At 50.5% G+C, this 27,840-nt stretch overlaps 1 protein-coding gene across 5 annotated transcripts in view; it reads left to right on the top strand.

Moving 5' to 3' along the window:
- Positions 1–27,840, top strand: part of ARAP1 (ArfGAP with RhoGAP domain, ankyrin repeat and PH domain 1) — a 108,617-nt gene that overhangs the window by 71,527 nt on the left and 9,250 nt on the right. For all 5 annotated transcript variants that reach the window (XM_058184809.1, XM_058184806.1, XM_058184808.1 and 2 more), the window contains 18 exons: positions 994–1,199; positions 2,810–2,916; positions 3,795–3,994; positions 5,734–5,819; positions 7,403–7,585; positions 9,842–10,016; positions 12,434–12,568; positions 13,494–13,629; positions 15,155–15,257; positions 16,298–16,493; positions 17,523–17,562; positions 17,879–18,042; positions 18,650–18,862; positions 19,945–20,050; positions 20,803–20,950; positions 21,860–21,946; positions 24,272–24,340; positions 25,114–25,231. In XM_058184809.1, coding sequence (XP_058040792.1) covers positions 994–1,199; positions 2,810–2,916; positions 3,795–3,994; positions 5,734–5,819; positions 7,403–7,585; positions 9,842–10,016; positions 12,434–12,568; positions 13,494–13,629; positions 15,155–15,257; positions 16,298–16,493; positions 17,523–17,562; positions 17,879–18,042; positions 18,650–18,862; positions 19,945–20,050; positions 20,803–20,950; positions 21,860–21,946; positions 24,272–24,340; positions 25,114–25,231 — 2,472 coding nt within the window. The remainder of the gene's footprint in view (positions 1–993; positions 1,200–2,809; positions 2,917–3,794; positions 3,995–5,733; positions 5,820–7,402; positions 7,586–9,841; positions 10,017–12,433; positions 12,569–13,493; positions 13,630–15,154; positions 15,258–16,297; positions 16,494–17,522; positions 17,563–17,878; positions 18,043–18,649; positions 18,863–19,944; positions 20,051–20,802; positions 20,951–21,859; positions 21,947–24,271; positions 24,341–25,113; positions 25,232–27,840) is intronic.

The raw sequence follows: 27,840 nt of genomic DNA, 5'->3' as shown, positions 1-27,840 counted from the left end.
CCTCATCATCTTGGTTGCTCTTCTCTGCATCCTTTCTAGAGTCTCAACCTCTTTTTAAATAAATTTTATTAATTTTCTATTAATTACATTCCTTAGTGCTTAATAAACATTGTATTGTCTGGGTATTTAATTTGCTTTGTTGTATCAAGGTGACCAAAATTCCTATTCTGAATTACACTTTTGGGGGTCCTAGACTCCAAAAACCATCTCAGTCTTTGTTTTGGGGTCTTGCCCCAAATAATCTTCCTGGAGGCCTCCTAACCTAAGGAGAAATTTCCTGACATTGCGAACAATTAATCAGTGGAACAGCTTGCCACCAGAAATCGTGGGTGCTCCATCATTGGAGGCTTTTAAGAAGAAATTGGACAACTATTTCTCTGAAATGGTATAGGATCTCCTGCTTAAGGAGAGGGTCAGGCTAGAAGACCTCCAAGGTCCCTTGCAATCCTGTACAGTAGTTTGCAGTATTATATTTTGCTACTGCAAGTAGTTTGCAGTATTATATTTTCCATCAAATATGGTCTGTTTTAATCTATGTCTTTTTCCGGAAGTCAGCTCTGGAAGTGAACAGGGATCAACTCAAACTGTACAACTGGAATTGGGGCGCTGAGTTGGGCATCTCATACCCTCAAATATTCCTTAATTTATGAGTGATCATAAATTACGTGTAATTACAATGGACTCCTGAAAAGCTACTTATGACCTGGCTCTGGACTTCCAAAATCTATGCGGAAACACCCAGAGAGATATAGACCAGGGGTCTCCAACCTTGGTCCCTTTAAGACTTGTGGACTTCAACTCCCAGAGTTCCTCAGCCAGCTTTGCTGGCTGAGGGACTCTGGGAGTTGAAGTCCACAAGTCTTAAAGGGACCAAGGTTGGAGACCCCTGCTCTAGAGGTTTCCTGCTTGAGCAGGGGGATGGACTAGAAGACCTCCAAGGTCCCTCCCACTCTGTTATTCTGTAATCCTACCTGGCTTCCTTTCCCCTTGCAGCTGAACGCAACGAATGGATCAAGGCCGTGCAGAAGATGGTGGACGAAAAGAAGTCCAGGTGTCTTTATAGGACGTCCCGTTTACAGCCGGCCGGCAGCAGCCTTGACTCTGTGGACAAGAGTGGACTTCTGGAGTTGAGGGGCTTTAAAAGCAAGCTCTACGTGGCCGTGGCTGGGGAGAAGGTCTTCCTCTACAAGAATGTCGAGGTTTGTGGATGGTCCTACAAAGAAAAAAATCTTGCGCAACCAGGTTGGGGTTGGGCTGGATGACCTAACGGACCCCTTTTCAGGGGACCAGCAAATATTTCCGATTCAGTCCAGGTGGAAAAGGCTGTTGGATTGGATGACCTACAGCAGGGGTCTCCAAGCTCGGGAAGTTTTAAGACTTGTGGACTTCAACTCCCAGAATTCCTCAGCCAGCGAGGAATTCTAGGAGTTGGAAGTTGTCAAGGTTGGAGACCCCTGGTCTGCATGACCTGCGGATCCCTTCTGGGCTCAGGCAGAGTTCAATTAATAATAACAACATAGTTGGAAGGGACCTTGGAGGTCTTCTAGCCCAACCCCCTGCCCAGGCAGGAAACTCTACACCATCTCCGACAGATGGTTATCCAACATTTTCTTAAAAACTTCCAGTGTTGGAGCATTCACAACTTCTGGAGGCAAGTTGTTCCACTGATTAATTGTTCTAACTGTCAGGAAATTTCTCCTTAGTTCTAAGTTGCTTCTCTCCTTGATTAATTTCCACCCATTGCTTCTTGTCCTGCCTTCAGGTGCTTTGGAGAATAGCTTGACTCCCTCTTCTTTGGGGCAGCCCCTGAGATATTGGAAGACTGCTATCACATCAACCCTAGTCCTTGTTTTCCTTAAACTAAACACACACAAATTCTGCAACTGTTCTTCATATGTTTTAGCCTCCAATCCCCTCATCATCTTTGCTGCTCTTCTCTGCACTCTTTCTAGAGTCTCAGCATCTTTTTTACATCGTGGCGACCAAAACTGAATGCAGTAATTTATTATCATCATCATTATAATTTATTAAGAAAATTTATATGGCTGCCCAAATCACTCACGGTGACTCCTAGTGGCTTACGAAAATAAAGCCCCCCCTGCCCCCCCCCAAATTTCAGATTCAGATCATTTACAAAACATTTTCGGACGGGATCCCCTTCTTAGGGCAGGCAGAATGCATTTATTATTATTATTTATTAAGAATATTTACGGGGGGGGGTGTTCATTCATGGGGACCTCTTGTCAAATAAACAACAGGTTGTCAAATAAACCCCCAATGCAAACCCCAGCCTGTATCTCAGACGGAGACCGTTTGCCTTCCAAATGTGGGGTTCCGAGGTTGAAATTGGCTGTTTTTGATCATTGGCTGTTTTTGAGGTTGGAATGGGCTCTTGAACTCCAAACGCTTCTTGGGGAAAAAAAAAAGAAATGAACAAAAACCCAGAGCCTTGGAGAGTTGGCTTTCCACCCAGGTGTAGTGCTTGAGAGACAGTTTGGGGTGTGGGGTTGGATTAGATCAGGGATCTCCAACCTTGGCAACTTTAAGTCTGGCGGACTTCAACTCCCAGAAAGCCCCAGCCAGCAAAGCTGGCTGGGGCATTCTGGGAGTTGAAGTCCTCCAGGCTTAAAGTTGCCAAGGTTGGAGATCCCTGGACTAGATGACCTACAACATCCCTTCCAGTTCTGTTATTCTGCTGTTATTCTGCTTTGCACCCCTGTCTTTAGTTTTCCTCTCTCTCTCTCTTGAACCTGCCCCTCTGCTTCCCGTGTGGGTAACCCTGGGGGTGCGTATGTGTGTCTTGGCACAGGAATTCCGACTGGGGATTGGCATCACCTACATCGAGATGAATGTGGGCAACGTAAAAGACGTGGACCGAAGGTGCTTTGATCTGACCACACCTTACCGGATCTTCAGGTAGAGACCTCGGACAGATCCAGGAGGATTTCGTTCTGGTTAATGTCAGGGATTTGACCTTGAAGGATCTACCAAATCTCCTGGGTGCCTACTTGGGTTATTTGTGGGCCCAGGAGACCCCCACGCTTAGAGCTGTGGCCCCTTCCTCTCTCTCGCCCCGCCCTTGGGATCACTCACCCCTCTCTCGAGGTAGTCCTCGCCTTACAGCAGTTCATTTAGTGACCGTTTGAAGTTACGACGTGACCTAGGACCGTTTTTCACACTTAACGACCATTGTAGCATTCCCCACGATCATGTGGTTAAAATTCAGAGGTTAAACAAACTGACTCATATTTATGACAGTCGCAGTGTCCCGAGGGTGTGTGTCACACGATCCCCTTTTGTGATCGTCTGACAAGCCAAGTCCAGGGGGCAGCCGAATTTTATTTATTTATTTATTTATTTAATCATATTTATATACCGCCCTATCTCCCGAAGGACTCAGGGCGGTTTACAGGCATTTAAAAACATATAAATACAGTATAAAAACAGTTAAAAAACTTATTCAAAAAGCCCGTTAATTAAAACATCCAAATAAAACCCAATTAAAACCAAATTTAAAATCTAGCTCAAATAAAACCCAATTAAAACCAAATTTAAAATTTAAATTTGCTTAATGATTGTGTGACTCACTTAATGACTGCAGTGATTCACTTACCAACCGTGGCAAGAAAGATCGTAAAATGGGGGCGAAACTCCCTTGACAGCTGTCTCCCTTAGAAACATAAATGCAGGGCTGAGTGGTGGTCGTAAGTTGAGGACTAGCCCATATTCCAAGTGTGGCCTTGCCAAGGCCTTATAAAGCGGTCGGCTGACCCTTCCCCTTCTCTCCCTCCCAGCTTCATGGCTGAGTCTGACCAGGAGAAGGAGCTGTGGGTGGAGGCCATGCAGCAGTCAGTAGCTGAGGCTCTCTCCAACTTTGAGGTGGCTGAGAAGATCTGGGCCTCGAAGGACAACTGCTTCTGCGCCGACTGTGGGGCCCCCAAGCCGGACTGGGGCTCCATCAACCTCTGCGTGGTCATCTGCAAGCGATGTGCAGGTAGGGCCCCCAGCAGCAGCTGCTGGATGGAAGGATGGGAGATGCCACCTTCCACGACGATCAAGAGAAGTGAAGGAGTTGAAATTCCCATCACCTGCCTGGATTTAACTCCAGCCTTGTCCAAGGTTCCCTTAATCTTAATCCACATTAATGAATCAGGGGTGAAATGTAAGATTTGTTACTGCCGGTTTCGTGGGCGTGGCTTGGTGTTGGTTAATGTGACTGGGTGGGCGTGGCCAACTTTAAAAAAAAAAACTTTTAAAAGCATTTTTTCTACAACCTCTTCAGCTAAAGAGGTTTTAAAAGGCTCTGACGATCCCAGCTGAGCCGTGTGATCATCAGAGGCTTTTTTTTTTACTTTTAAAAGCATTTTTTCGGCCGAAGAAAAAATGCTTTTAAAAGTAAAAAAAAACAACCTCTGATGATCACGCAGCTCAGCTGGGCATGGGGGAGGGGGGCAGGGATTTTTGCTACCGGTTCTCCGAACCACCCGCCGCCATCGCTACCGGATCAGGCGATCCGGTCCGAACTGGGAGCATTTCACCCCTGGGTAGAATTATGTTTCTCTCTGAACTTGGCGATTTTCTTGCAGATATCTCATCACCCAACTAGGGAACATTATCAGCGCTAATGATGGTAGCACTGATGCTGTCCCCTAGCTGGGTCATGAAACATCTGCAAGGAAACCACCAAGTTCAGAGAGCACTAAGGACCCCACTGTCCTCCTCCTCCTCCTCTTTGCAAACCCCCCTCCCTCCTAGCACTGATAGTGTTACCTAGTTGGACCATGAAACATCTGCAAGGAAACCACCAAGCTCAGAGAGCAATGAGGCCCCCACACCGCTAATGGGAAAGGAGTTGTGATTTGTTTGTTTAGTTGTTTATAACGTTTAATACGGCCACCCAGCTCACAGTGACTCCCAGGGGCTTAAAACCCCCCGTGCAAATGCCACTAACAACAATCACACCAAGCCCTTGACGGGCTCCTTATCCTCCCTTTGGGGACTCCAAGCCCGTTGGCAAGTTCAGGTCTTCAGGGCCTCTCGAAAGAGGGTCAAGATGGGGGCAGCCTTATCACCGCAGGGATGATGTTCCACAGGGAGGGAGCCACCACGGAGAAGGCCCTTCTTCTCGTACCCACTAAAATGGACCTCCTTAAAGAGGGGAGGGGGACTCCTGAATCTCCTGCCTCCCTGCTTTGATGGATCAGGTTCAGTGGTGAAATTCAACCGGTTCTATCCGGATCGTGTGATCCGGTAGTGCCGGTGGCAGGAAGCTCCGCCCACCCGCCTGGATGTCATCACATCCCATTTTTGACCCTCTGCACATGCGCAGAAGGCTCTGCCCACGTGTGGAGGAGGCGCACGCTCACATCTGCGAACTGGTAGCGAATGGTCAGGTAGCGATGACTGGGAGATGATGGTTCTTCAAATAACAGGGAAGGAGCCACCATGGAGAAGGCCCTTTTCGGTCCCACCACCTTAAGAGGGAGGTTAAGTCATCTTCTCCCCTTTTAGCTGGGCAGCCTCACGTGCCGTCTTGTCCCTCGCAGTGGGTCATGCCCAGTCCAGCCAGGGCTAAGCTCCCTGGGAGAACCTACCCAGTGTGAAAAGAGGAATCCCCCTCCCATGCTTCTGAGCTTGTTAAGGGGAAGCCGGCTTGCCCACCCCCTTCCCCCCACCTCCCCCGTCTAAGCTTATGACCAGATGGCTTCTCCTCTTCCGTTTCTCCCCACCCAGGAGAACATCGAGGGCTGGGACCCAGCGTGACCAAGGTGCGGAGTCTGAAGATGGACAAGAAGGTCTGGACGGAGGAGCTGATTGAGGTATCGGTCAGGAGTGGCTGCACGAGGACTTTCTCTCCCGGGGGGGGGGAGCTTGGACAGATGTTCTCCCTTGGAGCGTCTGGGAGAGGCCAAGGGGCATCGGGAGGCTGCGTCAAGACCTGCGCTCTGCCTGTCCTGAAGGCTTCAGGGGCAGGAAGGGTGGTAAACTGAGGCAAGGGAGGCAGTTTGGTCTAGTGGTTAGAGACACCAGGCTAAAAAGTGGGAGACGGTGAGTTCTAGTCCTGCCTTAGGCATGAAAGTGGCTGGGTGACTCTGAGCCAATTGCCAGGAGAAGTGAGTTCTAGTCCTGATTTAGGCATGAAAGCCGGATGGGAAACTTTGAGCCAGTCCCTCTCTCTCTCTACTCAAGCCACCTCACAGGGTTGTTGTTATGGAGCAAACAGGAGGAGGGAGGTTTGTCCCTGCAAACGGAAGTTTCTACTTCTTTGAGAAAAGGGGCTACTTTTCATCCTTGCAATGGACACAAGCAGCCATGAGGGGGCAGCATTTTCCCAAAAACACTGTGGTGTAAAGAGCAGGATTATTATTATTATTATTATTATTTATTCGATTTTTATACCGCCCTTCTCCCGAAGGACTCAGGGCGGTGTACAGCCAAAAGTAAAAACAGGCAATACAATATACAATTAAAATACAAATTAAAAAAACTTATTTTATAATTGGCCTAAAAAACTTTAAAATATATAAAACTAAAACCTCTTAAAATTAATAATAGGATGGATGGAAACTGCAGCTTCTTGGGGTCACGTGATCCCCTTCTGACATGCAAAGTCAATGGGGGAGCCAGATTCACTTAACAACCATGTGACTCACTTAACAACCGCAGTGTTTCACTTAACAACGGTGGCAAGGAAGGTTGTAAAATGGAGCAAAACTCACTTAACAAATTTTTCATTTAACATGAATTTGGGGCTCAGTTGTGGTCGTAACTTGATGACTGCCCTGTATAGGGGTTGGACTAGAAGACCTCCAGGGTCCCTTTCGACTCTGTTATTCTGTTCAATACATGCCGGTTGCTTAGCGCCCAAATTTTTATCACCTGACAGGGGGATGCTGCAACGGTCGTTAAGTGAGAAAAAAAACCCTATGGTGATAAGTCACTTTTTTTGAGTGCTGCTGTAACTCTGAACGGTCACTAAACGAATGGTTGTAAGTTGTCAAGTACTCAAAGGAGAGGAATAGGTGGGGGCTCTGGGTGGGAGCTTCATCCCTGGAGGCTTTCGAGAAGAGACTGGACAGCTAATTGTCAGAAATGGTGTAGGGTCTCCTGCCTGGGTGGGGGGTTGGACTAGATGACCTCCAAGGTCCCTTCCAACCAGCAGTGAGTTTCAATTTAGTTTGCTACCAGTTTGCTCATGCACTTGTGTGCGCATGCGCAGAAGCGTCCGGGTGGGTGAGTGGAACTTCCTGCTGCTGCCGCTACCAGTTCACCCAATCTGGGGCGAACTGGTAGCAACCCACCACAGCTTCCAACTCTGTTCATCTGTTAGAATCACACAGAACGGAGATCCTGGACTCCTGGCGGCCTTAATCTCCTCTCCTCCTCCTTCTCTCCTTCCCAGCTCTTCCTCCAGATTGGCAACGTGGTGGCCAACCAGTTCTGGGCAGCCAACGTGCCCCCCAGCGAAACCATCACCCCCGAGAGCCACAGCCAGGAACGGCGGCATTTCCTGATCGCCAAATACCGGGAGGGCAAATACCGGCGGTATCACCCTCTTTTCGGCAACCAGGAGGAACTCAACAAGGTTGGTGGCCGGAGGATCAGAACTCGTGGCCATTGGAAACTGGCATGTACTTAGGGTGGTTGCAACGTCCAGGGGTCGTGTGACCCCCTTTTGCAAACCTTCCGACAAGCAAAGTCCATGGAGGAACCAGATTTGCTTCGTATCTAACTTAACAGCTGCATTGATTCGCTTAAGAAGGAAGGAAGGAAGAAAGAGGAGGGAGGGGTAGAGAGAGTAAAGAGGAAAGGAAGAAGGAAGAAAAAGAGAAAAAGAGAACCAATGGATGGATAGATGGAAGGAAGGAGGGGGGAGGGGGAGGGAGAGGGAGAGGAAGGGAGAAAAAGGAGAGAGAGAAAGAGAAAGAAAAGGAAAGAAGGAAGGAAGAGGGGTGGAGGTAGGAAGAAGGAAGGAAGAAAAGGAGAGAGAAATAGAAAGAATGGATGAATGGAAGAAAGGAAGGAAGGAAGGAAGGAGAGGGTGGGGAGGGGAGGAAGGAAGAAAAGGAGAGAGAAGAGAAAGAAAAGGAAAGAAGGAAGGAAGAGGAGTGGGGGTAGGGAGAGTAAGGAGGAAAGAAGGAAGGAAGAAAAGGAGAGAAAGAGAAAGAATGGATGGATGGATGGATGGATGGAAGGGAGGGGGAGGAGAGGAAGGAAGAAAAGAGAGAGAGAAAGAGAAAAGGAAAGAAGGAAGGAAGAGGAGGGGTAGGAGAGTAAGGAGGAAAGAAGGAAGGAAGAAAAGGAGAGAGAAAGAGAAAGAATGGATGGATGGATGGATGGATGGAAGGGGAGGGGAGGAGAGGGAGAGGAAGGGAGAAAAGGAGAGAGAGAAAGAGAAAGAATGGATGGATGGATGGATGGAAGGAAGGGGAGGGGAGAGGGGAAGGGAGAGGGAGGAAGGAGGGAAGGAAGAAAAAGGAGAAAGAGAAAGAAAGAAAGAAAGGGAGAAAGAGGAAAAGGAAGGAAGGATTCTATGATTTCCATCCACATTGGAGACCTGATCCTGCTCTTTGCAAAAGAGGAAACGAGGCAGGTTTCTGGGTGGGGAAAAAAATCCCCCCCCCCCCGCCTGCCTTTGAGGAGCGAAAACATCCTTTTCTCAAATTCCTTCTCTTTCTTTTTTGTTGACCTAACCAGTTTTGCAGGAAATTGGAAGAGAAACCCATTTTTGGGATTGTGGGCTGGCCCCAGATGGGCGAGCCTTGGTTCAGGGTGCCAAGAAATGGCCTGCCTCAAAATTAACCCCCTCTAGCCAAACAACACCCTCCCCTCCCCACCAGTCGGCCCAAATGATGGACCCTCTGCCCTCCCCTTCCCCCATAACTTGGTTCCTCCTTAGGCAGCGGATTCAACTCCTGCCATTCCCTTCCAGCCTCTCCTGGAAGGGGCCGGAAGGGCAGATTTGGCAAGGGCGGCAGTTGAAAGGCTCGAACTCAGAACACCCCCCGCCCCCCAAGTAGCAAAATGCTCTCCTGGGACAGGACCCCCGAGGAGGGGCAGGTGGGGAGAGGGGCAAGGAAGGCGTGCTTAGGCCAATAGGTGAGGCAGGAGGCTGCACTGGCTAAGAAAGCAGCTGTGTAACTGAGGACTAGAACCTTAAAGGCGGGCAGGACCTTAGCAAAACAACAGGAAGCTGGATCTGGAAAGAGAGAGGAAGTTTTTGACTCACGACATCTGCCCCATGGAGGGGGGGAAGAGCCCAGGAAGGGCTTGTTTATGGTGGGCGTGCTCCCCCACCTCGGGGGTCCCTGGAGGGCCCGATCCAGCTGACCTCCGCTTGGGCGTCCCCTTCCAGCGGAGGAATTTTCTCTCCAACGGTATCCTCAGGTCCCCGGGGTGAGGGCGGCTGCAGCCCAGACAATTTGGCTCTTTGGGCTCCGGGTTTTCCGACTGCCGGCCAATCTGGGAGTGGGAGCGGTTCTTGGCTGCCTCCTCCAGATGTTGTCAGCATCTGCGCTCCAGCAGAGCCGGATCCTCGCCCTTCGGCCTCTCTCCACCCTCTGCACCGCTGACCAGTGCAGAGACGCCGGAGGTTCGTCCAGGAGCCGGTCAGCCTACTTCCTTCTCCGTGTCTCCTCCTTCATCTTCACCACTGTCCTGGTCTCCTGCTTGGGTAGTGGGGGTGGACTAGAAGACCTCCAAGGTCCCTTCCGACTCTGTAGTCTCTCCCCTGGCCGGCTTCACTAGTGGGGCCGCCTTCCCCAGATCTGAGGTTCTTGGTCTGAAGGTGACCTCTTCTCCCCTCCCTCTGCCCCCCGGTCACCCCCCTGGCCTCCCGCAGGCTCTGTGCACGGCAGTGACCACCAGCGACCTGGCCGAGACCCTCTCTCTGCTCTTCTGCGGGGCTGAAGTGAATTGCTACTCTGGAGACCCTGATTATCCCACCCCCCTGGCCTTGGCGGAGCAAGCTGGACAGAGGTTGCAGATGGAGTTCCTGCTGCAGAACAAGAGCTCAGGTAAGGGGGCTGGGGGGAGGGGATGCAAATGGAAAGGAAGGGGGGGCTGGAGGGGGGTGGGGGTGAATACCCCTCCTTTAGGGGCTTCAGGACAGGCCAAGACTTTGCCTCGTGGCATCCCGGAGCACAGAGGTTGCAGCCAATGGACTATGGGGTCTTCCTGACCTCTGGATGAGCTGTCAGGTCCCAGAAGGAAGGTGGGGGAGGGATTTTGCTCCTGTTGGGTGGCCCTTTCAAGGCTTCTCAGCACAATGGAGAAGAACGAAGCAAATCCTGAACCTTTGGCACGTTATTATGGTTGGTGGCACAGTCGACCAGAGGTTCAGACTGAATTTGGCATTTTTATCCATCTCCTATCAAGTCCTTCACAAAGACCTTCTGGTGGTTGGATGGTGTGAAATATCCTCAGAGCAAAGCTGCCTTTTGCAATTGTGTGATTTTCGGTAATACAATCCTTGGCTGTGTAAACAGAGGCACAGAATCAAAATCGCGTGAAGGATTAGCACCGCTTTGTAAAGCCTTAGTAAGGCCACACCTGGAATGCTGCGTCCAGTTTTGGTCACCACATTACAAAAAAGATGTTGAGACTTTGGAAAAAGTTCAAGGAAGAGCCTGGAGAATGAAATATATGAAGAACGGTTGCAGGAACTGGGTGTGTCTAGTTTAATGAAAAGAAGGACCAGGGGTGACATGATAGCAGTCTTCCAATATCTCAGGGGCTGCCACAAAGAAGGGAGAGTCGGGCTGTTCTCCAAAGCACCTGAGGGTAGAACAAGAAGCAATGGGTGGAAACTCATCAAGGAGAGAAGCAACTTAGAACTAAGGAGAAATTTCCTGACAGTGAGGACAATTAACCAGTGGAACAGCTTGCCACCAGAAGTTGTGGCTGCTTCATCACAGGAGGTTTTTAAGAAGAGACTAGAGTATCACTTATCTGAAATAGTATCTGTATAGGTTCTCTTGCTTGAGCAGGGGGCTGGACTACAAGACCTCCAAGGTCCCTTCTAAACTCAGTTATTCTGTTTAATTGTGGGCGCTCCATCACTGGAGATTTTAAAGAAGAGACTGGAAGTCACCTGTCTGAAATGGTCCAGGGTCTCCTGCCTGAGCTGGGGACTAGACTAGAAGACCTCCAAGGTCCCTTCCTGCTCTATTCTGACTTAGTGATTCATTGACTGACCCTGGGAGTCAGTCAACCCTGGATGGGAGACCACCAGAAAATCCTAGGGCTAGAGACCTGCCTGTGAATTTGAAAAACCAGCTCGGAAAAAAACGTAGAAAGGAAAGAATGCAGGGCGTCTTCGGGGAGAAATTTCCAGCAGCGAAAAAAAACCAATGGTCCTGGGGTGTTTTGTGAGTCACTCAAATGCAACTGGCCCATTCCTTCTTCAGCTTCCTGGCAAGGCATGAAATCCATCAGGAAGTTAAGAAATTTGTGCAGGGATGTTTGCAAGGAAGGGGGTTGGCCTCCTTTCGAAGCAGGAAGACCCCATCCCCAAATAGCAGCCAACCCCCCCCGCCCCCGATCTCTGGGCTGCTCTGCTTCCTTTTGGGTCAAAAGCAGGAATTTGGATCCCTGGAGAAGCTGTCAAACTCCTGGACTGACTCTTCCTAGCTAGACATAATTTGTTGATCGATTGATTGACTGTGATTGATTTGATTTCCGTGTCTGCTCATCACAGCAAACGACTCTGGACTGCTCACCATTCAAATTAAAGATTGCAATTAAAGTCTCAAAAGAAAATAATAAAAACAGTCAAAGGCTTTAAAACCGTAAGAAGCATTAAAACATCAGTTCATTGCAGGAGATCGATCGGCCCATCCCTTGGCCTGCTGGGAAGAGATTGGAAGGATTAAAGGGGACTCTTCCAGACCGAAGAAGGGCGGCAGCTGTTGATGGGAGAAGAAGAGACAGACTGAAAAACCAGACGTGCTTTTGGAAGGAGGCAAACTTGGAGGGCTGTTTCGTTAGTGGAACATCTGGTTTCCATTGTTCTCCCCTCCTTCCTTCTCTCCTTCCAGCCACTTGGGATGTTGAATTTGGCTGCCCGGCCTTAGCAAGATATAAAAGCAGGAACAGCCTAGTTACTGGACTGGGAAGCAATCTGGCAGCTGGATCTGATGATTTGAGGCCGGGGTCTCCGAATTGGGCCACTTGAAACTTGTGGATTGCAACTCCCAGAATTCCCCAGCCAGCATGGGGAATTCTGGGAGTTGAAGTTCACCTGTCTGAAAGTCATCAAGGTTGAGAAATACTGGATTTAGATGACCCTTCTGGTCTCTCCCAACTCTATCATTCATGGCTGGCTGGGGAATTCTGGGAGTTGAAGTCCACAAGTGGCTGAGTTTCCTCCTGCAGCCTCGGCTTCCTGCCCAATATTCATTGGCCCCTCTTTTGCTGTGTCTTGTCTCCTCAGAGACCCCCCAGCTGGACGCTGGCACCAACTCCGACAAGTGCTACTCGGTCATCTTGCTCTCTGTGGCTCACAATGGCTTCCTCTACAAGACGCCCTCCATGGCCAAGCTGGCTCTCGAACGCAAGTCCCGAGAAGGTCAGGCAAAGCCCTGGGGGGGAGGGGAGGGGGGGGACGGCTGGAGGCAGGGGCTTCCCTAGGGGTGTTTGCACATAACAAAGCCCAGGAAAAGAAAGGGTAGAGCTCCCTTCCTTCCTTCCTTTCTCTCCTTCCTTCCTTCCTTCCTTCCTCCTCTCCTTCCCTTCCTTCTCTTTTCACTCTTCCTTCCCATTTTCTTTCTCCTTCCTTCCTTCCTTCCTTCCTTCCTTCCTTCCTTCCTTCCTTCCTTCCTTCCTTCCTTCCTTCCTCCCTCCCTTCCTTCCTTCTCTCCTTCCCTTCTCTTTTCCTTCCCATTCTCTCTCCTTCCTTCCTCCCTCCCTCCCTCCCTCCTCTCCTCTCCTTCCCTTCCTTCTCTTTTCACTCTTCCTTTCATTCTCTCCTTCCTTCCTTCTCTTCTTCCCTTCTCTTTTCCTTCCCATTCTCTCTCCTTCCTTCCTTTCTCTCCTTCCTTCCTTCCTCCTCTCCTCCTCTTCCTTCTCCTCTCTTCCTTCCCATTCTCTCTCTTTCCTTTTATCTTCCCCCCTCCCTCCCTCCCTCCCTCCCTCCCTCCCTCCCTCCGTTCTTGTAACTGCCCCATTCCTGGTGAATGCAAAGTTGACTTTGTCCTGTTGCAAAGCCCATTTGGAGTGAGCGGGGTGGGGGGGTGGGGGGTGGGGCTTGCCCCCCCCATCGCCAGGGACCCTGGAAGGTCTTTCAGTCGAGGCCTCTGCTCTTCTGGCTCGATTCCCTGAGAAGATCTGCCTGGGGGAAACTCTTTTCCCAGTCTGGGAACTTTCTTTACGCTTCACCTGAAAGGGGTCCTTCCTTCCTTCTGGGGCCCCAAGTGTCCCCCCTCCTGGCTGCCTTGCCTCCGCCTCCTCCTTCACTGACCCCCCCTCCCCTCCCCGTGGATGTCCCCGTGCAGAGTTCAGCCGCCGGTGGTGCCAGCTGCACGAGGGGGTCTTCAACTACTACGAGAGCAACACCCACACCGTCCCCAGCGGAGAAATCCGGATGCAGGAAATCGTCTGCCTGGCCACTCATCCTCCGGACACCCACGGGTGAGGCTGGTGGCTGCCTCCCTCCCTCCCTCCCTCCCTCCCTGGGAAGGGAGTCCAATGACTTTGCCCTGGGTTGCGTAATGCAGGCGGTCCTCGGCTTAGGACCACGATCCAGCTCCAAATTCCCGTTGCTAAGCGAGACAGTTGTTAAATTGGGGGTTGGACTAGAAGACCTCTGAGGTCCCTTCCAACTCTGTTATTCTGCTATTCTATCCTATTGAAGGAGTTTTTGCCCCATTTTACAACCTTTCTTGCCACGGTTGTTAAGTGAATCACTGCAGTCATTGAGTGAGTCACACAGCTGTTAAGCAAATCTGGCTTCCCCATTGATTTTGTTTGCAAGAAGGTGGCCAAAGGGGATCACGTGACCCCGGGAGGCTGCGACCGTCATAAGTATGAGTCAGCGGCCAAGTGTCTGAATTTTGATCCCGTGACTATGGGGATGCTGCAATGGTCATAAGTGTGAAAAATGGCCATAAGTCACTTTTTCTGGTGCCTTTGCAACTTCAAACGGTCACTAAACGAAGTGTTGTAAGTTGAGGACTATCTATAGAGGTACTGAATGGAAGGGAAGGAAGGGGGTGGGCAGGGCCGAAGTTCTTGGGGGGCCTTTTACTGGGGGTGGGGGGAGGGGCTTGGATCGTCTTGCTGATGGTTGGTTAGGGGGATTAGTTGCAAGTTTGGCCCCTGGAAAGTCCCCTGTGGGGAACTGGGGCCCCAGGCAGCCCTTCCCTGAAGAGGCCCTACAGAGCAGGAGAAGTGGGGGGTAGCCCAGTGGGGTGCAGGGTCCCTGCTCTCCTCTCTTCATTCTGGGGATGGCTGGCTCTGGAGGAGAGGCGGGGGGGGATGGGGGGCTTGGGGGTTGGGGCCAGGGCTGGAGGGAACTTTTGATCTGACCATTGGGGAGGGGGGGGTGTTTGAGATGGAGAGCTGCCTCTTGACCTGGGCCTAGGGGTACCCCCACCTCTAGAGCTCAGGGTTGAAATGAGGGGGTCCTTGGTGTTCTCTGACGTTTCATGACCCAACTAGAGAACGTCATCAGTGCTAGAAGGGGGAGGAGGTGGAAGAGGAGGAGGACTGTGGGGACCTTGGTGCTCTCTAAACTTGGTGGCTTCCTTACAGACGTCTCATGACCCAACTAGATAACATCATCAGCATGCGGGAGTGTGAGGTTTGCTCTCTGTTTATATACTGTGGCCTGTGGCTTCCTGTGTTAGTGGAGGCGTGGCCTTGATTTGGCTATCGTTTTCTGCTTGATTGTTTGTCTGGTGTGAATCCCTGCTTATCTGGGTCTTGGCTGCTGGAGCGGAAGTTTTCTGCCCTTCTCGTTCCCTTAGTACCTTTGAATAGTTTGCAACTGGTTAATGAGACCCTACCCATTACCACTGATGGTGTTACCTAGTTGGATCCTGAAATCCCTGCATGAAAGTTGCCAGGCTCAGAGAGACCCCAGACCCTCATTCTGCTCAGGGAATCCTTCTCCTTTGGTCCCCTCCTCCTTCACTCTTCCTGTCTCTCCTTCCAGGTACGCAAACAGCTTTGAGATTTACACGGAGGCCGAGAGACTCTACCTCTTCGGCCTGGACAACCCCAAGGCCATCCGGGAGTGGGTCAAGTGCCTGGCCAAGGTCAGGGAGGGACGAGGGAAGATGGAGAGAGGGAAGGAAGGAAGGAAGGAAGATTGAGGAAGGGAAGGGAGGGGGGAGTGAAGGAGGGAGAGAGGGAATGAGGGAGGGAGGAGGGAAGGAAGGAAGGAGGGAAGGAAGGAGGGAGGGAGGGAGGAAAGAAAGATTGAGGAATGGAAGGGAGTGGGGAGTGAAGGAGGGAGAGAGGGAATGAGGGAGGGAGGAGGGAAGGAAGGAAGGAGGGAGGAAGGAAAGAAAGGTTGAGGAATGGAAGGGAGTGGGGAGTGAAGGAGGGAGAGAAGGAAGGACGGAGGGAGAGAGGGAATGAGGGAGGGAGGAGGGAAGGAAGGAAGGAGGAGGAGGAAAGGAAGATTGAGGAATGGAAGAGAGTGGGGAGTGAAGGAGAGAAGGAAGGACGGAGGGAGAGAGGGAATGAGGGAGGGAGGAGGGAAGGAAGGAAGGAGGGAGGGAGGAAAGGAAGATTGAGGAATGGAAGAGAGTGGGGAGTGAAGGAGAGAGGGAAGGACGGAGGGAGAGAGGGAATGAGGGAGGGAGGAGGGAAGGAAGGAAGGAGGGAGGAAGGAAAGAAAGGTTGAGGAATGGAAGGGAGTGGGGAGTGAAGGAGGGAGAGAAGGAAGGACGGAGGGAGAGAGGGAATGAGGGAGGGAGGAGGGAAGGAAGGAAGGAGGGAGGGAGGAAAGGAAGATTGAGGAATGGAAGAGAGGGGGGAGTGAAGGAGGGAGAGGGAAGGAGGAAGGGAGAGGGAAGAAAGGAAGAAAGAGTGAGGAAGGGAAGGGAGGGGAAGGATGGAAGAGAGAGGGAGGGAGGAAGAAAAGAATGGAGGAAGGGAAGGAGAAGGGAGGGAAGGAAGGAAGGAAAGAAGGGAGGGATGGAGGGAAGGGCAAGGGGGGGTCTCACTTAACCATACAGGGCGAAAGAGTGGGGGGGGGCATGGGAAGCAGTGCCCAGGGTCTCCACCCGCTGCCCCTCCCATCCTAAGCCCTCCCCCCTCCCTCTCTCCCTCCCTCCCTCCCTCTCTGCAGGCCTTCCTCCCTCCGGCGGCCGAAGGGCTCCTGGCCGGGGACTTTGAGCGCCTGGGGCGGCTGCGCTACAAGGGGGGCCTGAGCCTGGAGCGGGCCAAGGAGGGCTGGTTTGCCCTGGTGGGCTCCACCCTCTACGCCTTCCTGGACGGCAGTGAGAAGGAGGAGGCCATCCAGCTGCGGAAGCTGCAGGAGCTCTGTGAGTCCACGCACAACCCAGCCCTGTCTGGCCGGAATCGTCTCGGAAGCCTTGGCTCGCTTAACGGCCATGGCGGCTCCACTTAATGACCGTTGGGAAAAAGGGTGCGAAATCGGGTCGGCCGCATGACTGAGGCCTTTTACGTCCGGCATGAGTTACAACCGTGATGGATGGATGGGCAGCCTCCACTATGGTCGTAACTGGAGGACTACCTCGTTTTCTGCCAAAGGTGGGCGGGTGGGTGGTCTCAGAGGAGCCCCCCCTCAATTCAGGTTGGCCGACAGAAAAAAATCCCTAATTTTGAGACCAGAATTGCAACTCACCTGGAAAATTTGACCCTGCTGTGTCCAGAGAGAGGGAGGGAAGGAAGGAAGGAAGGAAGGAAGGAAGGAAGGAAGGAAGGAAGGAAGGAAGAAAGGATGGATGGATACAGGAGGGAAGGAGAGAGGGAGGAGGGAGGGAGGGAGGGAAGGAAGGAAGGAAGGAAGGAAGGAAGGATGGATACAGGAGGGAAGGAGAGAGGGAGGGAGGGAGGGAAGGAAGGAAGGAAGGAAGGAAGGATGGATACAGGAGGGAAGGAGAGAGGGAGGGAGGGAGGGAGGGAAGGAAGGAAGGAAGGAAGGAAGGAAGGAAGGATGGATGGATACAGGAGGGAAGGAGAGAGGGAGGGAGGGAGGGAAGGGAAGTAGTTATTGTTAATGCCCCCATTGATAGAACTTGAAAAGAAGGAAAGAGAGGGAGGGAGGGAGGGAGGGGAGAGAATGAGGAATTCTGGGAATTGAAGTCCACCAGCCTTAAAGCTCTCAACTTTGGGGACCCTGACCTGCAATCGCAGCCATAAAGCAGATTCCAGAGTTGTCATAGCGAGGATTTGGGACACACAGAATGGATTGGGGGGGGGGCTGCTGTAAACCGAGCTGAGAATGGATCCTCTTTAAACTCAGTGGGATCAGAGTAGATCTGTGGGATCTGGCGCATGAATTACCGTACCGATCTCGCCCTCCCTTGATTCTTACATTTGCTTTGCAGCCCTCGAAAATGACGTCCTTGTGCTGGTCGAAAGAAGAAGGTAAGAAGTGTTCAGGGACAATGCAGACAGTCCTCAACTTACAACCGTCCATTTAGCGACGGTTCGACGTTGCGACGCCGCTGGAAAAAAAATGACCTACAACCAGTCCTCGCACTTGCGACCGTTGCAGCATCCCTGCGGTCATGTGATAAAATTTTAGGGAGGGAGGAAGGAAGGAAGGAAGGAAGGGCCAGATGAGGGCTGCTAGGAGTGGAGTGGCCAATAAGGGTTTCCCACATCCCACCAACCCACCTTGGCATCACCTGCCTCCTCCTCTTCCTCTCCCTCCTCCTCCTCCTCCTCCTCCTCCTCCCAGGACGCTGTACATCCAGGGCGAGAGACGGCTGGCCTTCTCGGGCTGGGTGGGGGCCATCCAGAGAGCAGCTGGCAGCTCCGGGGACACTTTGTCAGAGCAACAACTGACCGAAATGGACGTACCCATCATTGTGGACAGATGCATCGATTATATCACACAGTGCGGTAAGCAGGGAGGGGGGGGTCGCCTTGGGGGAAGGGGGAGGGAGGGATGCCCCCAATTATCTTCCTTCCTTCCTTTCTTCCTCTCAGTCCTTCCTTCCTTTTATTTTCTTTCCTTCCTTCTCCCTCACATCTCCTCCCTCCCTCTCTCCTTTCCTCCATCCTTGTCTTTTCTTTCCTCCCTCCCTCCCTCCTTCCTTCCTTCCTCTCTTTCTTTCCTTCTTTCTCTCTCTCTCTCTCTCTCCCTTTCTTTCTTTCTTTCTCTCTTTCTCTCTCTCTCTTTCTCTCTCTCTCTCTTTCTTTCTTTCTTTCTTTCTTTCTTTCTTTCTTTCTTTCTTTCTTTCTTTCTTTCTTTTTTTCCTTCCTATCTGAAGAAACTGTCCAGCTTACCTTGCAATAAAAAGTAGAAGTACCAAAACAATCAGAAATCTAGGAATAATTTCAAATCGGAAGAATTGAATGCCGGTAGCCCTTGAGAGTTGCAATCTGTGGTTGTAAGTTGTGCCCGTCACGAAGTGATTCGTCACCTGTCCAGACCCCAATTTTATGATGGGTTGGTGGAAAACCCTTTGCGGGACCTTCACCTCCTCCTCCTCCTCCTCCCCCCCAGGACTGACCTCGGAGGGCATCTACCGGAAGAGCGGGCAGAACTCGAAGACCACCAGCCTGCTGGAAACCCTCCGCAGAGACGCCCGCAAGGTCCGGCTGAAGGAAGAGGACCACCAGGTAGACGACGTGGCCAACACCCTCAAGCGGTTCTTCCGGGACCTGCAGGAGGGACTCTTCACCAAGGACTCCGCCCAGGCCTGGCTCAAAGTACCCGGTAAAGGGGGTGCGGGGGGTGTAGACTTACAACAATTTGTTTAGCGGATGTTTGAAGTCACGATGGCACTGCAGAACCTGGATTTATGACCAGTCCTCGCACTTATGACCGTTGCACCATCCCCAGGGTCATGTGCCGTGTCCTCGGGTTACGTGATCGCCGTTTGCGGTCCTCCCAGCCGGCTTCCGACAACCGTGGAGATTTGCTTAATGACTGGGTGATTCGCTTAACAACGGCGATACAAAATCTGGCACGACTCCCTTAGCGACTGCCTTCCTTAGCAACAGAAGCTGTTGGTAGTTGTAAGTCGAGGACTATACCTAAAATGTCCCTCTTGCGCCCCCTGCTGGTTCAGTGTCATACAGCTGAAAAATGATGCAGGCTTTTCAAGAAAAAAAATGAGACACAGGAAGCCCTTGACTTACGACAGTTCATTTAGTGACCAAAGTTGAAAAGTCTTTGAAAAAAAAAGGACTTTTCAACCGTCTTTCACCCTTATGACGGTTGCAGCATCTCCACAGTCACATGATCGAAATTTAGATCCATGGCAACTGGCGTGTACTTACGCCAGTTGCAGTGTCCCACGGTCATGTGATCGCCTTTTGCGGTCAAGTCAGATTCACTCAACAACCATGTTACTCACTTAACAACTGCAGTGATTCCCTTAACAGCTGTGGCAAGAAAGGTCGTAAAAAGGGGGTAAAATTCATGTAACTGCATCACTTAGCAACGGAAACGTTAGACTTTGGTCGTAAGATGAGGACCATGTGTAACGGTGGGGCACCCAGGCCCCAGCCATCACTGCACCTGTATCAGTCCACCTTGGTCTCTTGGCCTTTGGAAGGGAAGAGCTGTTCCATTGTCTGGAAGTTCAATCCTAGGTAGAGGCAGCTATTTCCCTCTCTCTGGGCACAATGAGAATATGATCTGCTGAACAAAACTCCGCCCTGGCAACAGGAAAGGCATCCGGCCAGTAAACACTCAGCTCCATTATAATCTAAGGGATTATGGGGTCATTAAAAGAAGAAGATGATGATTTTCATGACTCTGCCTTGTTCGCTGCTTTGTGCTCCTCTTGGCAGCTCTGGAAGACCCCACCGAAAGGATCAGCCGTTACCGAAGGCTTCTCAACAGCCTCCCGGTTGTCAACAAAGCCACCCTGAAGGCGCTGATCAACCATCTCTACCGGTTAGTGGTGACATGGGATGGGCAACTGGAGAGTCTCTTTCTCCTGGGTGGGAAGGATGGGACCATCCTGGATATTTTTTTACTGCTTGGCTCCTACTTCTGGATTCAGAAGGTTGGACTCCCAGGGCTGGAAGGCCTCAGAGGTCTTCTAGTCCAACCCCTGTCCAGTGAAGGAACCCTCAGACCATCCTGTCCAGTTCTTGATGGACCACCACAACTTCAGTAGGGAGGCTGTCCCAGTGCTTCGTAGCGCTAGGAGATTCCTTCTTATTTTGAGTTTGGACCTCTTTTTTTAATGCTTCCATCCGTTGGTTCTTGTCCCACCCTTGGGCATTATGGAGAATAAATCCATATCTTCTTTCCTGGGATGATCCTTCAAGAATCGGAAGACTGCTATGTGACACCTTCAACCTTCTCTTCTTTAGGCTAGACAGACTCAGCTCTTTGAGCCATCCTTGGTTCTGTGTTTGGAATGCAAGGAAGGGTATTTTCCTGGCCCCCACCTTCCCTGTAGACCTGGGTTGTCCAGCCTTGACCACTTGAAGACCTGTGGACTTCAACTCCCAGAATTCTCCAGTTGGCATGGGAGGCTCCAATTCTGGGAGTTGAAGTCCACAAGTCTTAAAGTGGAGTTGAACTTGAGGTCCACAAGTCTTCAAGTGACCAAGGTTGGATACCCTTACTGTAGACCTTTCCTTAGACACACAAGGATGGGGTCCATGTTCCACAGCTCTGTATTGGCTCCTTCGCAGAATCCAGTGTTTTTCTGACGAGAACCAGATGACCACCCACAACCTGGCCATCGTCTTTGGGCCAACGCTCTTCCAGACGGACGGCAAGGACTTCAAGGCTGGACAAGTGGTGGAAGACCTCATCAGATGCTACATGGAGATCTTCAGTGTAGGTTTGGCCAAGAACGGTGTGGTCCAATGGACATGGCCGGATTGGGTGAGCTTTGGCGTCCCACTCCTGCAGAATCGGAGCTCGATCAGAACCAGAGGGAATGGATCATTGTACAGGAGGTCCTTGGCTTATGACCGTAATGGACCCTGCCTGTCACGGTTATTAGACATGACTCTGTAAAATAGTTCTGTCACATGACTGATCTGATCTTACGGCCTTTTTCGCAGCAGTCGTTAAGCAAATCTGCCATCATTGAACTACTGACCTGGTCATTAAGGCCGTGGTAGCTCAGGCTGTAAGATAGCCTGTTATTAAAACACAGCTGCCTGCAATTACTGCAGGTTCTAGCCCCACCAGGCCCAAGGTTGACTCAGCCTTCCATCCTTTATAAAGTAGGTAAAATGAGGACCCAGATTGTTGGGGGGGCAATAAGTTGACTTTGTAAATATACAAATAGAATGAGACTATTGCCTTATACACTGTAAGCCGCTCTGAGTCTTCGGAGAAGGGCGGGATATAAATGTAAATAAATAAATAAAAAATTAAACAAACCGGTAGTTCGTTAAGGGCACAGTTTTGCTGAAAACCGGAAATCAGTGCCAGTTTTCATCCCAAAAGTGGTAAAATGCAGTCACGTGACCACAGAGGGGGGATGCCCAGCTATGGTAGGTCCATTGTGACTTCAAACGATTGCTAAGTGACCATAAGTCATAAGTCGAGGACCATCTGCACAGGCTCTCCCCACAGGGGATCGCTCCCCGTGTTCTCTGAGGCTGCAGGATTGGACTCCTCCCGGACCCTGGGACAGGAGACGGGGGGAAGCTCGGGGTGGTGGGGAGTCTGTCGAGGGGTCAGCTGCCCTCGTCCCTTGGCCCCCATCTCTCTCTTGCTTCTTCCGCCTGGCAGGTGGACGAGGAAGAGATGAGGAAGCAGCAGGAAGAAATCCAGGCCATCTTGAAGATGCGCATCGCGGGAACCTCCAGCGGGACGCAGGTGAGTTGGGTCACAGAAGGGACCTTGGAGGTCCTCTAGTCCAACCCCCTTCTCAGGCAGGAGACCCTGTACTATTTCAGACAAGTGGTTGTCCAATTTCTGGTTGGTTGCTTGCATCTTCTTTTATGTACACCGAGAGCATCTGCACCAAGACAAATTCCTTGGGTGTCCAATCACATTTGGCCAATAAAGAATTCTATTCTATTCTATTCTACTCTACTCTACTCTCTTCTCTTCTCTTCTCTTCTCTTCTCTTCTCTTCTCTTCTCTTCTCTTCTCTCCTCTCCTCTCCTCTCCTCTCCTCTCCTCTCCTCTCCTCTGAGGTGTGTGTGGCTGTGTTGTGCCCGGCCTGTTGTCTTGTCTCTGCGGCTGCATTCAAACAACTCATTTAACCAGCATAGGTAGCAAATGGATTTGAGAGCACTGAACTTATTTGGGTAGTTAAAAGTTGGCTTGGATGTTTCCACACACAGAAAATGAGTCCATCATTAACCGAGTGAATCATGTTCTGTGTGAATGCACCTTTTGCAAGAGAGTTTGGCCGAAAGTTCCCTTCTGCTGCAGGATGGGTGGCCTGAGGGCAGAGCTGGTGACGGGAGCAGCGGTTTTATAGCAAGGGAGTCAAGGCCCAATCCAGGGTGTAGGAAGCTGGAGGGGAGCCCCAGAGCACTTGGACTTATAGGCTGCTTCACAGTGCTTTTCAGAGTACGGATAGATAGATAGATACATAGATAGATAGATAGATAGATAGATAGATAGATAGATGATGAAGGAAAGAAAGGAAGGAAGGAAGAAAGAAAGGGATAGAAAGATCGATCGATAGATGGATAGATGGTGAAGGAAAGAAAGAAAGGAAGAAAGGGATAGAAAAATAGATAGATGGATGGATGGATGGATGGATAGATGATAAAGGAAAGAAAGGAAGAAAGGAAGAAAGAAAGAAAGAAAGAAAGAAAGAAAGAAAGGGATAGAAAAATAGATGGTTGGATGGATGGATAGATGATGAAGGAAAGAAAGGAAGAAAGAAAGAAAGGGATAGAAAAATAGATAGATAGATAGATAGATAGATAGATAGATAGATAGATAGATAGATGGATAGATGGTGAAGGAAAGAAAGAAAGGAAGAAAGGGATAGAAGGATAGATGGATGGATAGATGATAAAGGAAAGAAAGGAAGAAAGGAAGGAAGGAAGAAAGAAAGAAAGAAAGAAAGGGATAGAAAAATAGATGGCTGGATGGATGGATAGATGACGAAGGAAAGAAAGGAAGGAAGAAAGAAAGAAAGGGATAGAAAAATAGATAGAAAAATAGATAGATAGATAGATAGATAGATAGATAGATAGATAGATGATGGATGGATGGATGGATAGATGAAGGAAAAAAAGGAAGAAAGGAAGGAAGAAAGGAAGGGATAGAAAGATAGATAGATAGAGATAGATAGATAGATGGATCGATGGATAGGGATAGATAGATGATGAAGGAAAGAAATGAAGGAAGAAAGAAAGGGATAGAAAAATAGATAGATAGATAGATAGATGATGGTACGATGGATAGATAGATGAAGGAAAGGAAGTAAGGAAGAAAGAAAGGGAGGAAGAGTGGGAGGATGGATAGACAGATGACTGACTGACTGACAGACAGACAGACAGATGTACACAGACAGATAGATAATAGAAAGGAAGGAAGAAAGAAAAAGAAAGAGGAAGGAAGGAAGAGTGGGAGACAGATAGAAAGATGGATGGATGGATGGACGGAGAGACAGACAGACAGATAGATGATAGGCAGATGTGGGATTGGTTCTAATAGCACCCCCAGCTGTGGCTGATCCCAGCCTCCCAATGTCAGGGTTCCAGGTAACACCCCCAAGTAAGACTCCAAGGCAGGCACCTTCCTCCAAGTTTCCATTTAATTAGAGATGCCATATTGGCACATCTGTGAAAACCCGAATCTGAAAGGGTTTTCCCCACCCAAATCAATAGAACCCACATGTCCATCATATGCTCCAATCAGGTCCCCGTCCCAACCGGAGTTGCTTCCCAGTCATGCCTCTCCAGGTGCAGGCTGAACGTCCTTGACTCCCAGAGAAAAGAATGTTGTTGTGACTATACATCTCACCCCATCTCCACCCGCCTCCTCCCGTTTCCCAGAGCATGCCCACCCCCCTGAGTGTAGCAGCCCTGAAGACCCAAAGTAAAAGTTGGCTTCCAGGACTGACCCCCAGCCTGCAAATGCCCCTTGGAGCTTCTCCACCCCAAAGAGAGGGCTAATTTTTAAACTTGTTTTATTTCTTCTTGAAGAAATTGTCGTTTCTTCCCCCCTTCTCAGCATGCTGGGGACTTTATCTGCACGGTGTACCTGGAGGAGAAGAAGCTGGAGGCCGAGCAGCACGTGAAGGTGTGGGAGCCCAGGCCAGAAAGGGCAGTGGGGAGGGGAGGGGGAGGGGTGATCGGAAGCTGGCAAGGAAAGCCACAAGATTAGTGGAAGATGATTGGGGTGGGGGCACGTGGGGCTGGGCTGGGGCAGAGAGACCAGACGGAGGGAAGGGTCCTCTGGCTGCCTCTGAATGATCCAGATTTGCAGATGGTGGCTGGCTCTCAGCCGAGAAGGAGAACTGAGCTGCTGGCATTTTGGAGCAGCCCTTGAAGGCTACCTGGTCTTCCCCAGCCCCTTGCAACCCAGTGCATTGGGACTACACTTCCCAGAAATCACCAGCTGGATTTTGTACCTAAGGCGGGACTAGAACTCCCCGTCTCCTGGTGATTGGCCTAAAGTCACCCAGCTGGCTTTTGTATTTGAAGTGGGACTAGAACTCCCCGTCTCCTAGTTTCATGCCTGGTGTCCTAACCACCAGCGTCTCCTAGTTTCATGCCTGGTGTCCTAACCACCAGCGTCTCCTAGTTTCATGCCTGGTGTCCTAACCACCAGCGTCTCCTAGTTTCATGCCTGGTGTCCTAATCACCAGGCCAAACAGGTTTCGGGCAAATTACACCAGGAATGGAAAGCTACAGCCCCTCCCCCACACCTCTCTGATGTTTTTGGGTAATTCTGTTTCCCCAAGGTGTGGGGGAGGTGTGGCTAGAAATCCCGTCTCTAAAGTTGGGGTTCTACCTTCTGTGAAAGGCCAGGTGGGCGATCCTCCCGCTCAGCTGGGCGTCTTCTCCCCTCAGATCCCGGCCACCATGACGGCCGAAGAGCTGGCCTTCACCATCTTGGACCGGAGGAAAATCCCCACAAAGGAAAAGGACTTCTGGAGCTGCTTTGAAGTCAACGAGCGAGAAGAGGCAGGTCAGTGGGGGCTGGAGGGCGGGGAAGCTTTTGGCAGAAGGAAGGAAGGAAGGAAGGACGGAAGGAAGGAAGGAAAGAAGAAAGGAAAGGTAAGGAAAGGAAGAAAAGAAAGAAGGAAGAAAGAAAGAGAAAGAAGGAAAAGAAAGGAAGAAGAAAGAAAGGAAATAAAGAAGAAGGAAGAGAAGAGAATGAAAGGAAAGGAAAGGAAGAAAAAAGAAAAAGGGAAGAGAGGGAGGGAAAGAAAGGTTGGAGAAAGGGAAGGGAAGGAAGATGGAAGAAATAAAAAGAAAGAAAGAAAGAGAGAGAGAAGGCAAGAAGAAGGAAGGAAATAGAGAAGACAAGGAAACAAAGACAAGGAAAGAAAGGAAGGGAAGAAAGGAAGGAAAAGAAAGAAAGAAAAAGAGGGAGAAAGGGGGGAGGGAAAGAAAGGTAGGAGAAAGGAGAAAGGAAAGAGAAGGGAAGGATGAGGAAAGAAGGGAAGGAAGGTGAAAGAAAGAATGACAGAGGAAAGGAGGAAAAAGAGAAAGAAAAAAAGAAAAGAGAGAAAGAAAGAAAGAAAGAAAGAAAGAAAAAGAAAGGGTGAGGTGAGGTGAAGGGAAGTGGGGAGGTAGGGGGTGGTCAGACTCTCTTGGAGGGCCGGAGAGGACTCCAGAGGTGACCTTGGAGAGATCAGGTGGCCACACCTGGCCAGCCTCCTGAGCAGGAAGTGACCATGACAAGGGAGCTGAGACCCTCTGACCCTGGAACTGCTTTGGAGGCTCTGCTCTGACAGCCTCTGGCTGTTGGGAATCATTTGGCAATGGTCAGATAATTCTGCTTTGCATTAGCCGTATAATCTCTTAGATAAGCAATATAAACTTGTAGATGTAGATTCTTCTCAGAATTGGACCATGTACAAGAAAAAGTAGCAAGCAGACAAAGTCTGCATTGTATGTGTATTTCTGCAAATCCTGTTCCAACCACATAACCATAACTGTGATGTTTCCATGTCTCACTCCATTTGAACATTCTGTAACAAGAAAAAGTTCTGTAGGAATGTGCCCACACCTGCTATTGCAAACTGCTCAGAAACGCTAACCACAGAGCCTGTCCGGGTAACACCGGACATGATAAGAAAACTGCTTGCTCAGCTGTGCTTGCAAACATATTGCCATAATATGCATATCCAACCCAATGTGTCAATTTATGTGTGGTTAATCAGGATCCCATGCTTGCCTTCTGAATCTCTGTAACCCACCCCTAACAAACCTCGATAAAAGAGTTTGTCTCGAGCTACCTCGGGGCTCGCTCACCCCGAGGAGAATTGGACTCCGTGTCTTCGTTCTCACTCCGTCTGGCGCGGGGACTGCCCAGACCCTCTCGTGGCGAGCCCGCTGGCCGCGAGAAACGCCACATCTGGCAGTCGAGGGGAGACCCTCCAGGGCAGGGGTCTCCAACCTCTGTCCCTTTAAGACTTGTGGACTTCAACTCCCAGAGTCCCTCAGCCAGCAAAGCTTTAGAACAAGGGTCTCCAACCTTGGTCCCTTTAAGACTTGTGGACTTCAACTCCCAGAGTCCCTCAGCCAGCAAAGCTTTAGAACAGGGGTCTCCAACCTTGGTCCCTTTAAGACTTGTGGACTTCAACTCCCAGAGTCCCTCAGCCAGCAAAGCTTTAGAACAGGGGTCTCCAACCTTGGTCCCTTTAAGACTTGTGGACTTCAACTCCCAGAGTCCCTCAGCCAGCAAAGCTTTAGAACAGGGGTCTCCAACCTTGGTCCCTTTAAGACTTGTGGACTTCAACTCCCAGAGTCCCTCAGCCAGCAAAGCTTTAGAACAAGGGTCTCCAACCTTGGTCCCTTTAAGACTTGTGGACTTCAACTCCCAGAGTCCCTCAGCCAGCAAAGCTTTAGATCAGGGGTCTCCAACCTTGGTCCCTTTAAGACTTGTGGACTTCAACTCCCAGAGTCCCTCAGCCAGCAAAGCTTTAGAACAAGGGTCTCCAACCTCGGTCCCTTTAAGACTTGTGGACTTCAACTCCCAGAGTCCCTCAGCCAGCAAAGCTTTAGAACAAGGGTCTCCAACCTTGGTCCCTTTAAGACTTGTGGACTTCAACTCCCAGAGTCCCTCAGCCAGCAAAGCTTTAGAACAGGGGTCTCCAACCTTGGTCCCTTTAAGACTTGTGGACTTCAACTCCCAGAGTCCCTCAGCCAGCAAAGCTTTAGAACAGGGGTCTCCAACCTTGGTCCCTTTAAGACTTGTGGACTTCAACTCCCAGAGTCCCTCAGCCAGCAAAGCTTTAGAACAGGGGTCTCCAACCTTGGTCCCTTTAAGACTTGTGGACTTCAACTCCCAGAGTCCCTCAGCCAGCAAAGCTTTAGAACAAGGGTCTCCAACCTTGGTCCCTTTAAGACTTGTGGACTTCAACTCCCAGAGTCCCTCAGCCAGCAAAGCTTTAGAACAGGTCTCAACCTTGGTCCCTTTAAGACTTGTGGACTTCAACTCCCAGAGTCCCTCAGCCAGCAAAGCTGGCTGAGGAACTCTGGGAGTTGAAGTCCACAAGTCTTAAAGGGACCAAGGTTGGAGACCCCTGCTCCAGGGGTTTTGGCCCCTCTGGGCTGTCCCTTCACACC

This window comes from Ahaetulla prasina, chromosome 5, assembly GCF_028640845.1.
Source record: "Ahaetulla prasina isolate Xishuangbanna chromosome 5, ASM2864084v1, whole genome shotgun sequence".
In the NCBI taxonomy this organism is placed as follows: Eukaryota; Metazoa; Chordata; class Lepidosauria; order Squamata; family Colubridae; genus Ahaetulla; species Ahaetulla prasina.
This window is presented reverse-complemented; position numbering and strand designations above follow the sequence as displayed.